The 16,802-nt window shown below is 31.6% G+C and overlaps 1 protein-coding gene across 1 annotated transcript in view; it reads left to right on the top strand.

Annotated features, from left to right (window-relative positions):
* The window catches only part of LOC143223016 (echinoderm microtubule-associated protein-like CG42247), a 67,838-nt gene extending 51,518 nt beyond the window's left edge, over positions 1–16,320 (top strand). The window contains exons 16-18 of the mRNA XM_076450369.1: positions 1,259–1,354; positions 11,416–11,549; positions 13,777–16,320. Coding sequence (XP_076306484.1) covers positions 1,259–1,354; positions 11,416–11,549; positions 13,777–13,914 — 368 coding nt within the window. The 3' untranslated portion in view covers positions 13,915–16,320. The remainder of the gene's footprint in view (positions 1–1,258; positions 1,355–11,415; positions 11,550–13,776) is intronic.
* Positions 16,321–16,802: the final 482 nt, after the last annotated feature.

Genomic DNA, 16,802 nt, shown 5'->3' with positions numbered 1-16,802 from the left:
CTGATTATCAGACCAAAACGACAATAAAAGTTGTGCACTTTGAAAACGGAGGAAAACATCGGATTTTTCGCCAAAACGTATTCGTATCCAACAAATTTGTTTGAGAGATCTGCATGTTCTGCAAGTGCAACATGTGCAAATTCCCTATAAAATGACGGGTTCTCGGTTTCCATAGCTCAGTTTTAAGCCACCGACACGCAATACAGTTACGCCAAGATTGACTGAAGCACAACACAACAACGCCATTGATCGATTGAAAGCAGGCGAATCTCGATTAGATGTTGCCAGAGTTGTAAATGTCCACCCAAGCACCATCACAAGGCTATGGAATCGTCACCAACAACATGGATCAACTTGTGACCGTCCACGATCTGGCACGCCCGCACAAGATCGCTACACCCGGTTACGTCACCTTCGGGATAGGACCACCACTGCGACGTCTACTGCCTCAACCATACCAGGGCTGCGTAGGATTTCCGATCAGACAGTACGCAACCGTCGACGAGATTCTTAGGCCCCATGTACAACCCATCATGGTGAACATCAACGACGTTTTTCAACATGACAACGCCCATCTTCACACAGCCCGACTCACCACTGTCTTCTTGAGACACCACAACATCAACGTTCTTCCCTGGCCCTTCAGATTACCAGATTTAAACCCCATTAAACATCTTTGGGACGAGTTGGACCGACGTCTGCGATGGCGACAACCTCAACCGCAGACTCTACCTCAGCTTGCAGCAGCTTTGCAGGCTGAGTGGACAGCCATTCCACAGGATGTGATTCGTCATCTCATCGCTTCCATGGGCAGGAGATGCCAAGCAGTTATTGATGCTCACGGGGAGCATACTCGTTATTGACGTTGAATGACGTTAAACTTCAACTAGTGAGCGTGGACTTCGCCTTTGCAGACTTTGGATGTTCAGCAGTGAATGTGCAAAGTTTCACACGTGTCATACAGACCTACCCGGAATAAACTTGTTAACAATATGTCTCAAATTTTGCCTTTTGCGTTTCTTTTTTTGAAGAGTATATATCTCAAAATAATATTCAACATAAAAGCAACAAAAGATATGAAACTATAATCCACGTGTAATTTAAGCTTTGTTTTTTTTAGTTCAGTGCCACCTATTAATATTTCAATGAATCGATTGGTTTTATAATCTGATAAATACAGTTTTAATTAATCAGATTTTTACATACAAGGGATGGTATAGGCTTATAATGAATTCAATAACTCTATTACTGATATTAGGGGATGTGCATAACCTTGAACGACAAGGAAGTCCTAGGGGCATAAAAGACCTCGAGTGGTACGACCTGACATCCACTTTGGGTCATAACCTTCTTGGTAAGCATCCTAATGTTGAACTGTACGAAAAATATAAGTATAATATAAATATAATATATATATAGTAATGTTTTTTTTCTGTTTCAGAAATACTCGCAAATTTACAGCAAGCTAACTTCTCATATCCGTCCCTAATTGTTAAATTGATTGATTAGAGCGTAAGCTTTATAATAAGGACAGTTTTTTCTGATTATAATAAATATTTTAATTTTAAAATACACTAGACAAGTCATTCATACTGTGCTAGATGTTTTAGCAATGAACAGTTTGGTCTCATTGTGTTATATGTTTTAATATTATAATACTTGAAAGCTCACTCTGATGATGCTAGAATTTTTGGTGTCATCATAGTTAACAATTCGGTTACGTTATAATATTATGATACTTGTCAGTTCCAAATTATTGTTTTAAATGTTTTGTACAATTCTGTATGATTATTTGTTTGTTTGTTTGTTTTGGAATTTCGCACAAAGCTACTCGAGGGCTATCTGTGCTAGCCGTCCCTAATTTAGCAGTGTAAGACTAGAGGGAAAGCAGCTAGTCATCACCACCCCCCGCTAACTCTTGGGCTACTCTTTTATCAACGAATAATGAGATTGACCGTCACATTATACGCCCCACGGCTGGGAGGGCGAGCATGTTTAGCGCGACGCGAGCGCGAACCCGCGACCCTCGGATTACGAGTCGCACGCCTTACGCGCTTGGCCATGCCAGGCCCTCTATGATTATATTAAATTATTCAATATTTATGGCAGTATTCAGTGCAGTCTGTTTATAGTAGATATTATTGTAATAGTAAAGAGTTCAACTTAACTACGCTAGTTGTTTTAATATTGTGACACTAGGCAGCTCAATCTATTTATAAAAAAAAAATGTTTTCTTATTATAGTACTTGACAGATCAGTGTGACTACACTAAATGATATAATGTCTCGCAAGCGGTAGCACTGCCTGTATAAGATGTTCCGGATTATTTATCGAAACGGAATTTTAGGTATATCCTCTATACATCATCTCAACTTCACAATACTATACAGTGTTTTCTGTTATAATAATATTTATGTAATGATTGAGTCACGAGTTTTGATAATATATGTAAATATCAAATATCTTCTTTCTTCTGCTTCTTTTTTATTCGCTTTTATAAGTATTATTAATAATTAGTAATAATTAAAATATCATAATTCCAGTGTAAAAAAAATGTTTATCATTACCTCTTGAAGTTAGCTTTCTTGGTATAACTTTGAAAAGTTTAAGTATAGAGTGAAATAGGACTTACCAGTCATTAATATGTAAGCAATAAATATTACAGTTGGAACCTCATTGTATTTAGAACATGGTTGTAAATATGCACTTCCTATGTCTGTTGAAACACTGCATTAAAAATTCAAAGCAAACAATAAAGAAAACATTTATCTTATTTTTGTCTGTTAAATTCCACTGCACTGTGCGTCTATGCTGTTGTATAGATATGATGCAAACACCATCTCTGCTATTTTTTCCATTATATTTGAAAGATTGATATTAGTTATCCCTACACATATTTTCCTGTTATGAAAAGTTTATCTGTACTTGTTTTTCATAATGAGGTATTTCAATAGACGTAGGAAGGTTGTATTTATAACCAAGTTCTAAATACAAAAATATTCCAACAGTATTATTTATTCTTTATCTATTATTGGCTGGTTATTCCTGTTTCATCTTATACTTAAGGTTTTCAAAGGAGCATCAAATCTTTGTAAGAAAGCTAATTTCAAGGGGTAATGATAACATCCTTATACTAGAATTATGAGTTTTTAAAAATTATTACAAATTAATAACACTTATGAATGTGGTACTCCATTTGAAACTATGTTACCTCAGTAAAACCGGTTGACACCATTGATTTAGTTTTATATTACCGACATTCCCAGAACTTTTGATTCAGTCATTACATAGATATCATTTTTAAAGGAAATACTGTATAGTGTTGCAAAGTTCTGATGACTTGTTGAAGATATATTTAAAATACCATTTCGAAACAATCCTAACGATTCAGTCTAGCTGTTAGATGTTTTAGTATTATTATAACAAAACGTTCAATCTCAATTTGCTATATAATGTAATATTAGACTGTTTTGTTTAACTAGACTAGATGTTTTAGTATTGTTATAATAGAACATTATGATATCAAACTGTTTTTATTAATTGAGCTAAGTGTTTTCGTATTGTTATAATAGAATATTGTAATATTAGACTGTTTTTATTGATTTGGCTAGGTGTTTTGATATTTTTATAATTCAACATTATAATATCAGACCGTTCTGTTTAATTGGACTGGGTGTTTTCGTATTGTTATAATAGAACATTGAAATATTAGACCGTTTTTATTAATTAGGCTCGGTGTTTTAGTATTGCTATGATATAACGTTATAATATTAGACTGTTTTGTTTGATTAGGCTCGGTGTTTTAGTATTGTTATAATATAACGTTATAATATGAGACTGTTTTGTTTGATAAGGCTCGAAGTTTTAGTATTGTTATAATATAACGTCATAATATGGGACTGTTTTGTTTGATAAGGCTTGTTTTAGTATTGTTATAATATAACGTCATAATATGAGACTGTTTTGTTTGATAAGGCTCGAAGTTTTAGTATTGTTATAATATAACGTCATAATATGAGACTGTTTTGTTTGATAAGGCTCGGTGTTTTAGTATTGTTATAATATAACGTCATAATATGAGACTGTTTTGTTTGATAAGGCTCGGTGTTTTAGTATTGTTATAATATAACGTCATAATATGAGACTGTTTTGTTTGATAAGGCTCGGTGTTTTAGTATTGTTATAATATAACGTTATAATATGAGACTGTTTTGTTTGATAAGGCTCGGTGTTTTAGTATTGTTATAATATTAGACTGTTTTGTTTACTTAGGCTAGGTATTTTAATGTTAAAATACTTAACAGCTCAATCTTCTTATTATCTATGCTAAATTATGCTAAATGTTTCAATATTTTGATAGTACAAAGCTCACTCTCATATGTCAAAACCTTTAATATTTTAACAATTCAACTTTATTGTTCTAATTTATTACTTACTTAACTACTATAATAATAGATATTTTATTATAATTATATTAAATGCTTTAATAACATAGTAGTACAGAATTCAATCTTATGATGTTATATATAATGCTATAATAGTAGTAAGTTCAATCTTATTATGTTATATATAATGCTATAATAGTAGTAAGTTCAATCTTATTATGTTATATTTCTTAGTATTATAATAGAAAACACTTCAGTCTGACAATGCTTGATGTTTAGTTTTAATGGTACAGCTCAGTCTCGTTGTCTTAAATATTTTGACATTGCAACACTCGAAATTTCCTTCCATTAAACTATACGTTTTAGAATTATAACAGTAGATAGTTCAATCTTATACTGCTATATATTTTAATATTATAGTACTAGATATTACGATCTTATTATGTTAGATTTTTTTTAGTGTATGAACAGTACACATTTCAGTCATATTATGCTAGCCGTTTCATTGTTATAACAGTTTACAATTGAGCTTTATTGTTCAAGATACTTCAGGCTGTATGTCAGAAATTTATTACTACAATCGCACAATTCAGTACGGTTGTACTAGATACTTACTACAGTAAGAAGTTCCGTCTCAATTTGCTATATATTTTAATATTAAAACAATAAATACTTCAGTTCGATTAAATTCGATACTATAATATATTATTAAATACATTGACGTTATATGCTTTAATGCTATAATATTGGACAGTTTTGTCAGATTATACTAGACGCTATAGTTTTAGGATAGCATACAGTTTTTTTCTTATAGTTCTAGATGTTTCAGTATTGTAATGTGACACAGTTTAACCTTGTGTTCTAGATAGTTTATTATTGTAATATGAGACACTTTAGCCTAATCGCTCCAGATATTTTAGTATCGTAATAGGAGACAGTTTAGCCGTATTGTACTGTATATTTTAGTATTATTATAACAGGGTGTTCAGAATTATTATGATACATGTTTAGTATAATAATGATACACAGCTCCATTTGGTTGTGCTAGATATTACAATATTGTAATAGTTGACAATTCAACCTGCTGAAGCTAAGTATTGTAATGTCATAATGCTAAACAGTAACATCTGCTTATCTTAAATATTTAAGTTTTATAATAGTACATTTAATTACATTGCTGATATTTTCATATTATAACACCCGAAACTTTAGTTTTATTATGCTAGGTTGTTTAGAATTATAATAATAAATACTTTAGTCTCATTATGCTATATTCTATAACATTATAATAGCAAAGAATCCACCTCGTTGTATGTGATATTTATGTTATAATAATATTGTAAACTGTGGTGTCTGTACGAGTGTTCATCTATTTCCCGTTTATGACGGCCATTACTTACACTGCGTTTGAAAAGCTGTGCACGCAGACAAAATTCAACATTTACTTTTGAAATGACGGGATAACAATCAGGAATAATCTTGACTCAAAATGTTATTTTACAAGTTGGATATTATACACTAAATTGCTAGTAATAAATCACACTATCATTGGCATTTCAAAATGTGATGTAACTTAAAGAACAAAAATGTAAATTTACAGTATGTTATTGCTGAGCAGCTCTTTGCGTGACTGAAATGTGTAACACTTACTTTTCTCAAAGCTTTGGCCCAGAATGAAATTAAGAATGCAACACAATTAACCTTTCTAAAGTCCATGAAATAATTTACATCCATTGATTAATTTAAATTTCTCCCATCACTAGAGACGGGTACTTTTGCTTGTCTTAGATGACTTAGTATTGTAACAGTAGAAAATTCAATGTGAATATGCTAGATTGTTTATTATTATACTAGTAGACACCTTCGTCTTATTGTGCATGATATTGTAAGAAATGTTACAACATTATAATAATTGACAGTTTACTCATATTAAACGATTTAGTATTATAATAGCAGAACGTTCAGCCTGATTATCTGAAATGTTTTAGTATTGTATTAATAGACAGATCATTCTGATTATAATAGATAGTTTATTATAAGCAAGTTCAATATGAACGTCTGAATTGTTTTAAGATTATTATCGTAATACAGAGTTCAGACTGATTAGGCTAAACGAGTGTAAAGAATGCCATAAATTTACTACCAAGAATTATAGGAAGAAAGAATCATACACTATAATTCACTAGTATAAATGTCTGTCAAAACTGAGAGTAAACCAGTGTTTAATAATTAACGAAAATTATTTAATTTAATTATAACTAATATGTACCTCGAAAATGCACAAATGAACCTAATCTTCACTTATTTCATCAGTACTGAAGTTAACTGTTTAAAACTATGCAGAAAAGTGAAATGTTATCGTGAACAAAAGTACGTGTCTACTGTACAACAGAAAATGAGATATTTGGTTGTAACAAACGTTTACTTTTATTTTAGGGCCAATTGGATAATGTTGTGTTAAAATACCTAAAGAATATTTATTAATTAACATTTATTCACCACTTAAAACTTTTTCAACACTGACTCTGTATCCTTAGTAATTGTAGGCCTATTTTAGTCTAATTCAATAAATAAGGCTTAGTTGAAACTCTACTTGTTAAATTTTATTTTGCTTTTGGCTGACAATTCAATGTCGTAAGTCTTCAGAATTAAATTATTTTGCTGTTATATCCAGTAGCGGCGCCAAGGGGGAGCTTTGGGTGAGTTGAGCCCCCCTCAGCCCCCCAATATTGTTACCTACATATATTCATAAAATATGGAAAACACAATCGTCATTGTTGCTTAACAATTGACATCAAAGAGACATAGATCTGTAGAACTCAACGTCTTCATTAAGACGGAAGTATGTGTCATGCATCCCATAGCAACGTACTGAATGCACTGAAACTCATGCGCTGTATTGCCGCTCACTGTGTAATGCCATTCTATCTTGAGTTTTGACGAAGATTAGACAACCACGTTGATTTCAAGTTACAACAGATCATCAGGGATTTTACTTGATAAACCAAAGGTTTCACAGGTATTATCCAATAATTTCATATATCTTTTATTGAAAAGTGAAACATAGAATGCATGTATAAGTGTATTGTGTATAGGTAAAAACTATGAAGCATTCAGCCGGTGTTGTGTCCTCTGTAAGATCATTTTGCATTGTGTATCAGCCATCCAAAATTTGCTGCCAATCACCAAAACAGGCGCATTGTTTTGAAGTAATATTGACTACAAACACAACATGATGAAAGATAGTTAGCCTGATAGTGACCTTACTTTTCCTCAGAGTGTATTAACTTCACATTGGGATAATTCGTTTCTGCTATGTAAACTATGTCTTTATGTTATATTTCTTTTGATTTGTAGCTTTACTCTTAATGGTATATTAAATGTTCAAACTGAGCTAATCTTGATTTTTTTATTATTATGTATTACCTTGAGTGGAAATAGGTAAACTTCCTCTTTTACATATACGCATATTTTCATAAACAGATTATTTCTAATTTGTAATAACGAATTATTAATCAGAGTATGAGTTTCCAATGAAAACTGCATTGAAAACGCAGTTCAAAGTAGCACACCTTTCTGAAATGTACCTTGGTATTTACATTATTATAATTCACCATATATACTTCATATTGATGGCATTTTTGGAAGCCCCTCCACAGTTTACCTCAGCCCCCCCCACAACAAAAATATCCTGACGCTGCCACTGATTATATCACCGAAGTTATATAAATAAAGGACAAAGAACCTTTTTAAAAAATCAACATAAGTATTGTACATTCAACATAAACACTATAGTTGGCTTAAGAACAATCAGGTATAGCTTTTTTGCTAAGCAACAATGTATATTTTCGAGCATTATCTACAAACGAGAAGAGAAAATGTTCTTTATAAGTTGACAAATGAAACAAGCCTTTTAGCTATCGATAACGTAATAGTAACAGGTCAGTTTTAAAACGTGACGAGAGCAGGATGGATTTCAAGATTTATTTAAAACCAATGGAAGATGATACGAAGTGAAAAAGTAGCTTTATTTGATTAAGATTACACTCTTAATAGTTCTTTAATCGTGTAATTTAAATACTAAGCGTTCACACTTATACAAATGCAGCTAAATGTTATCTGACTCTAACTTTAGTAATAGTAGGTCTTTTTGTAGTCTAATTTAAGCATTAACCCTAATACAATAAACGTAATATAACATTTTAGCTAAAACTACTTCATTAAAATCCTTAGTAAATTTTATTTCTAAAAATTTAAGATGTGTATTAAACATTCGTCATAAACACCATGGTTTGCCTAATAGCAATATAAAAAAATGGAAAACACAAAGCGAAAAAAATATATTTTAATATTTACAATGTTTCACACTCGAACTACTTTTGTCTAGTGATTTTAAACAGTAATGGAATAGAATGTTTGACATCACAAGACTGAAACGTGTACTATAATAATTATTGATATGTATAATAAGCAGTTTCTGTCTTCGTGTCCTGCTTCTTTCTCGACAAAGATCTGCAGTTCACAACGTTGCTTTTGTTAACACCAAACATTCTATTCCTTCACGGTTTAAAATCGCCAGACGAAGGGCGTCCCAGCCCGAAACGTAGTGAATATTAACTCTTTTTTTTTTCGTGGCATAAATTTCCTTTTTTTTTTTTTTTTGCTTTTGATTATATCGTATCACAGTGATGTTTTTAACCCACCTTAACAACATTATCTGTAAGTACTTTTATTGCTAAGTGATGAAGCAAATTGTAGGCCATTACCAAGAAAGGAGCGTGACACAAAGACAGAAATGGTTTATTATATATATATGTATTTCAGTAATAAGTCTTATTATACATTTCAGTTTTATTATGCAAAATTATTTTTTTACTCTAATGACACAGTTAGATGTCATTCTTCAGTTTGTTAACGATCTATATTTTGCGTTATTGTAGTAGCACTTTAGTGTTATATGTTTTACTTTCATCACAGTAAACAATTCGGGTATAGTTTCAGAGCAACGACCCTTTAATTTGAATTTTCTAGATGTTTTAGTTTGATAGTTAAATATTTCATTCTGAATGCTCTCAATATTTTAGCTTTACCTTAAATGTCATAGGTGATTTATTTTTATAATACTATGAACCCCAATCTTATTTTAATAAATGCTTTAATTTGAAAGTTAACTTCAGTTCCCTTAAACTAAATGCCTTAACATATCGCTATACCATTCAGACTGATTGTTAAGTGTTTTAATTTGATAACACTAAATACTTATGACACTGGACACTTCAGTACGATCGTTAAGTTTTCATTTGTCAATAATATACTATTTAATTTGATTAATAATATAATTACTAGATACGTCAGCTAGTTTCACAAAGATGTGTCAGTGTCAAAATTCTACCCATTTAAGCTTTGTTCATAATGTACACTTTATTGTGATCGCGCTGCAATAACTTTCATAACATTGGACTTTTCATACAGTTAGTACTCTAGTGTTTTATACTCATAATAATAGACATTTCAGTTCGTTCTAGTCCGAGTTTAGTTCAATAATAACAGATATGCTGATTCATTCTAGTTGTAATTTACTTCAATAATACTAGATACTTCAGTGTTATTATGCTAGATGTGTGAGTTTATAACAGTTATTTGTAGACTTATGATTAAATCATACATCTCTTAAACATGCCGAATCTCTAAAAAATAATATTAGGATTACGGCTAAAAATATCGTTAGCAAAGAGGGTCACCAGATGATGCATTACCAATACATCTTAATCTTTATATGTTTTATATGTAAATGAAGAAAATCGAAACGTTGTTCGCTCCTCTACATAAAAATTTCCTCAACCCATACCAGCCGTTTTAACATATATATTTTTCTCTACAAGTGGGTTTTCTGGTCATCACGGATTTATATGTTTTAGGCTTTCTTCTATTATTATGTTTTGACTAATGACATTAAGTGTCTCGAATTGGCTTCATTAACTTATAAGTTGCTCTAAGTTCTCATCTGCAAAGTTCGCTTTCTTTATATCGCAAGTCATTATTAATTTTAGTGTGATATTACAGTCGCTCTCCTTCCAGATATGATTGATATGATACTATTGTTCCCCGATGGGGCAACGGTAAGATAACACTAAAATCCTAAGCTGACTCCCCGCGGTGGGGACAGCAGATAGCCTAATTCGGCTCTGCTCTTGAACAAAAAATTAATTGTGATAAGAGTTAGTACTTTAATGTAACATCGCACTTCATTGTTTACGTCTTAATGTTATTCTACCTGGAGCTTTGGAGTAGACCTTGCTTAGCTTGGTGATTAGGACGCTCGACTCGTAATCTGAGCGTTGTGGGTTCGAATCCCACTAACACCAAACATGCTTGCCCTTTCAGCCTTGGGGTCATTATTATGTTATAGTAACATTCCTACTATTCGTTGGTAAAAGTATAACCCAAGAGTTGTCGATGGGTAGTGATGACTATCTGCCTCCCCTCTCGTCTTACATTCCTAAATTAGGGACAGATAGCCTGCGTGTAGCTTTGCGCAAAATTCAAAATGGCAAACAAGCTTTAGAGTAAAAAGTATTACTAAAAACGAAGTTTGGTTTACGAAACTTAGTTAGTTGTGCGTTTCGTTACATTCAATGTTATGTTTTATTTTATATTAACCATTTACTGATCAAAATCGTCACGAATTTACCACACGCGTGCAAGTATTTATTCACCAAACTTCATCCATAACGCAAAATGTTGTAGCCATTGGTGGCTCACGCTAAAAAACAAGTATTATGACACTAAACTTCGGGTTTCGACACATGAAGTGAGCACCAGCACAAATGGTTCACTATACCAATAAAAACAAACATGACATTCAACATCATTATTGTGCAAATTGATTTATCAAAACACTACTATCGAGACATCACGTGGAAGCAGCACACTATGAAATATTTAGTTTTTTTTTCGTGGACAATAACATAAAATATATTCTATTAAATAAATAACAATTCCTTTACGCACTGACTATTAATTTATACAGGTATGTGGGAGAACGAAGATTTGAGGGAAGTGGTCAATCTAACGTCACATCGGTCAAACTCCAAACAACTGATAGCAGCAGGTGATCAAGAGGGTTTCGTACGCTTATTTAGATATCCTTGTCCAAGTACTAAGGTAGGCATTTCAAATAAATAAAAACTTACACATGCCTCTGTACAGAGCAACTTACTTCTTCTATAACGATGTTTCAATTCTATGTCAATGAGAACACTTCTTATAAACAATTTTACTATTTTCAATACTACATTTGATATTTCCTTTACAGAGACACCCAGTCCCAATACCACAGTAATATTCCTTTATAAATATAACCTGTAACAGTACCATAATAATGTTTTTATAAAAATAAACCTATCTCAAACCAAAATTAATATTTCTTTGCAAACAAAAAACCAAAAAAAGGTGTCGAAATATCCAAGTTAATGGTTCTTATACAAAAATATTCAGGTACCCATGACTCGATTCCTTTACTAAGGTAAAGAAATCCTTGTTATGGTTCCAATATATATCCATAAAGGTAAATATGTCCCATTATTATGGTAAATATTCTTCTTAGATTAATTTATTGCTATACATTTGTTTTATCATTGTGCCCCTTAATCCAAATAGAAAGGTATATATTAGTTTTGTGTTCTAGAACCAAACTACGGATGCCTTGAATAAGCATTAGTCTTAGGACTAAGGTTAGCATGTCCAATATCTGGGGTATCCTAACACTGATACTAAAACTAGCATGTTCAATACTGAGGCTACCTAACCTTTGTACGAAATTTAGCATGTCCTATCTCTGGAGTGCCCTAGTCTTGGTACTGATAATGACATCAAGACAGACAGTAGTGTATCATGCGGCCAAAACACCCTACGGGACACTCTGTGTGTTATTAACAGGCATGATAGTTTTTTAAGAGATTCTTTACCTTCTATAGCTCGGACTTTCATAACCTAAAGTATCACATATTTTCAGTGGGTGTGCTATACTAGACTTTTACTTCACATATCAAATTTCAAGGCAATCCATTAAGTTCACGAGATATAAAACCTACAACGTTCATTTAAATTATTTCCCTATTTTAGTATTTTTTTCTTCCCACTTAAAGAAAATTTTATTTTGTAGAAAAACTTACTTAACTATAACGTATTTTTAAAAATATGTGATACAGTGACAGAGCTTCACAACCCACAGTTAACTGTCAAGTTTGATCTACGTATAAACCGCATGTGCAGAGTTACTATAAAGGAAGTTATTAAACACTGATTTAAAGATGAAAAAGTACTATCCTATACTTTAACGGATCTGGTGGTTCTGTAAATTATTGGTCTATTCCGAATAATAGAGTTGCGATCCTAAAGCTAATGTTGGTTACTTTGTATGTGGTTTGTTGATGTATTTTGCAAAAAGTCATGACATTTAATTAAAACCTTAGATGTAACAAAAAATAGTTACGACCCAAAAAGACTGAACGTACGACTTAAAGAAATGAAATCAAAATTGGTGACCAAATTTATAAGACATTTGCAAAAATTATTCATCTATTAGTTAGCTAGGTCGCCTGTTTTGTTTTACCCACTATAATGTTCCAAGTCAAGTTGAACAAAAAACGCGGCCTGGCTAATTAATGAATGAATATTTGCGGTATAGTTCTTGTCAGTGTTGTAGGTGTAACTACCAGTTTCATACTGTAGGTGTAGCTATCAGTTTCATACTGTAGGTGTAGATACCAATTTCACCACCAATTTTGATTTCATTCTTAATTCTTTTTTGGCAGCACCTTTTTTGTTTTCTGACGCCTAAGGTGTTTTAGATTAAATATTCTGTATTTTGGTTACTATAGTCTTGGTGCAAAGTTTAGTATATCATATACTTGTAGTTCCCTTATCTTGATACCTGTTTTTATATATTATGTACCTTCGAGTTCCTGGTCCTTTGCGCCGAGTGTTATACATTATTTATGTTGACTTTCCTAGTCTATTGTGACGACTTTTATATACTATGTATTTTGGATTCCCAGTTCTTTTCTACCGAGTTTGATATATGTATTATGTATATTGGTCTAACAGCTCTACTATGAAATTCTATGGTGGATAAATTTAGCACAACAGTATTTATAACTATGGATTAGATATCTTGCATATTAAATATTGCTCATAATGATGTTCTAATTGAAAGACAAACTAATGATTGGCAGCGAGTTCTTATCCAAGTGTAGAAAATTTTTTAACGAACGCTTACTCTTGTTCGCACGTGAAATTATCCATTGTGCACCTACTTCTTTTGTTTTTATTTTATTTTTATTTGTTTAAAACTACGACCACAGCATTCATATTTCTGTCCTTATTACAGGCAGCTTTTCGGGAGTATAAACATGGCAGTTCAGGAACAACAGTTGTGAAATTTTTACGAGGTGACAGAAATTTGGTGTCGGCAGGGGGCTCTGATGGCGCTATCCTGGTGTGGCGACTGGTTGCGGCTGGCCATTAGTAGACCTGTTGTTAAGTTTAGGACAGGAAATTATTCTACTGTTTTATTTACACAGCCGAAGTCAAGTATATATGTTTTACAGCAACGTTATTACTTCAACAACTTGACGCGCTTGCATTAAGATATAGATACAATAATAACAACAACAACTAAGTTAGCCTTTGTATATACTGTTGTTTTCTTTTCAACATACCGATGACAGTAATATAGTACACAATATCATAGCGGTTATTAAACTCGTTAGGCCTACACAGTGCACCGATTCTAACAGTTGATAACTCTGGTAGCCACAAAATCAACCTGTTAAAACATCAAGTTATAATTTTACTTCTTTATTAAAATTAAAACACTGCGTTTGATTAAATCGAAAAAAAATTATATATTTGTTTTAAATTATTTTCGCTGTTTTTCTAATTTAATCGATGGTGATATTTTACCTTAGATAAAAATAATTTTTGTATTTTAATGTTAATTAAAGTTTACTAATTAAAACTTTATTCTAATTACCTCAAAGTATTATATACATTTTTAAGGGTATATATTCCTTACCCAAAAATATATAACATTTTGAATCGGCGAGGGAACTAATCATAAAATGATGGTATTTTTCTTGTAAAGAAAATTTTATAACAAATCAATAAACACTTCATAAGTATAAGCATTCCAAATATTTTACAATGTATTTTAGTGACTTCGATAAATGTTTAGTGAAACCTCTGCATCTGTTTTAGTTTGGTTTCTTAAGGTTACTGTTCCATTGTTATTTAGTATTGTTAATACTAGCAAGTCTTTCCTGTACAGTTATTTAGTAAAGGTAAAATAATTTCTGAATTAACGTTAAAATCCTTAGCTTGTGAAAATTAGAATTGTAATAAAACACTGTAATGGATTTTTTTTTCACGCAATTGTTCATCTATTTACTACTCTATAGATTGTTAGCTGTACGTTGTATTTGTTTTGTATACATGGAACATATATTAAAAAGAGGGATGCATTGAAATATTCCTATTACAATAACACCTATATTTGTAATTATTTCGGGCGGATATTCTCTGGTTTCTAGCGTAGGCTCGAACCAATGATATGTTGCTGATACTCCATATTTTTCAGCTGTAAACGTATCATAAAACGTGACTGACAATCCAATTATTCGGTTAATTAAGACAGCATTATAGGCAGTGAATGCTGCTGATTAGTTGCTTTCCTTCTTGATGGTAGTTCAAAACTAGAAGTTGTGAAAACTATGCCTGAACTTTCGGGTCTTTGACTTGGTCCTTTAGTATATTACTATTTACTGCATAAAGTACCGTTCACATTAAAGATACTTTATGCGATTATTTAGTTCTTAAATTAAGATATTTATGTATGATTTTCTTAAGTATTTTTATAGAGTTAGGAGTGTTATATATTTATAAATATTGTATGTTCTTAGGTTTAATGTTTACTTCAGTTAGTAAAAGCTTAACGTGTCTGTAAAATAGGGGTGGTTAAAATACAAGATAGTATTAAATTATTGTTTTGAATAATGAAAAAATATTGTGATTGCTGTTTAGCGCAAAGCTGTACAATAATTTAGCAGAACTGTTTACCACTTGGAATCAAACCTTGAATTTTAGCGTTGTAAGTTTAAAAACTTACGGCTGATCCGATGAGGAAGATACAAACAGTTTGCTAGCTTTATCCATTGAAAATTTAACAAAGAAACTTGTGCATAGTAAAACTCGTTTAAAACCTTGGATTTTATCGTTGTAAGTCTGGAAACTTATAGCTGATCCAGTAAGGATTATCTACAGAAAAGTGTACAAAGAAAATTATGTACAGTAAAATTCGTTTAATAGATTTATTCCTATAATACAGAAAATGGCTGAAATAACAAAACTTAAAATTGTATTGTAACTTCTAATACAGTATAGTTACGTATGAATGATGTGAGACAATCATATTAGAGGTGATATTCAGTTATCAAAACATCCGAAATATGTTTAATGTAAAACATTTTAAGCTGTACTTTGTTGAACTTTCGCTCATAATGTACAATAAATCTATAACATCTGAGAGTAAAACGTAAGATATTTAAAAATAATATGATTAACATTTTTTTATTTATTTATTTATTGTTTTGATACGTAAAACTGCCAAACTGTTAACAGCCCTGATCACAGTGAATAAGCTAGTTCACATAACATTCATGAATGAGTGTTCTTTCGCAAGACGTGAGCGAAAAACTTGGGTAAGTGGTAACATAGAATAAATTAGAATGCCTAAATGAAAACTTTTTCTAGTTAATTTTGTGAGAGTTTGAGGAGACACCCTTCGTCATGCAGCAAAGACCATGTCACAGTAGAATTAGGTTCAGCCCAGGGAATTTCTTTACAATTGTCACCTAGCGTCAAAACTTCTTTTTTGTTTCATTTATTAATGCTAAGTAAGTAAAAAAACTTCTTTTTTGTTTCATTTATTAATGCTAAGTAAGTCTGACTGTTTAAAATATTTTTTACAGATATATTATAAGAAGATGGATAAATAATAATAAATAATGCTTATTCTAGTTCTTATTTTTATTATTTTTTTCGGATTCCTGAAACTCCAGAACCCAAAGAATCTCCTTTGTGGTTACTTTTCCGTTTGTAAAACAGTTTAAAAAAAAACACCTTAAAACTGTGGATCGGTGGTAAGTCTTAGGACGTAACGCTAAAATACGGGATTCGATTACAAGCAGTCAACAGAACGCAGATAACGCATTCTGTAGCTTTATGCTGCATATAATTCAGTCATCAACTCTCAAACCTGTTATAACCATAAAACTACTTTATGTTAGAGTTAAGATAAATCAAACAAGATATTGCAAGAATATCATATATTGCACGTGTAATAATCGTCAACATGTT

Source organism: Tachypleus tridentatus, chromosome 8 (assembly GCF_004210375.1).
Source record: "Tachypleus tridentatus isolate NWPU-2018 chromosome 8, ASM421037v1, whole genome shotgun sequence".
Lineage (NCBI taxonomy): Eukaryota > Metazoa > Arthropoda > Merostomata > Xiphosura > Limulidae > Tachypleus > Tachypleus tridentatus.
The sequence above is the reverse complement of the archived record's forward strand: the minus strand, read 5'-3'. Positions and strand labels throughout refer to the sequence as shown.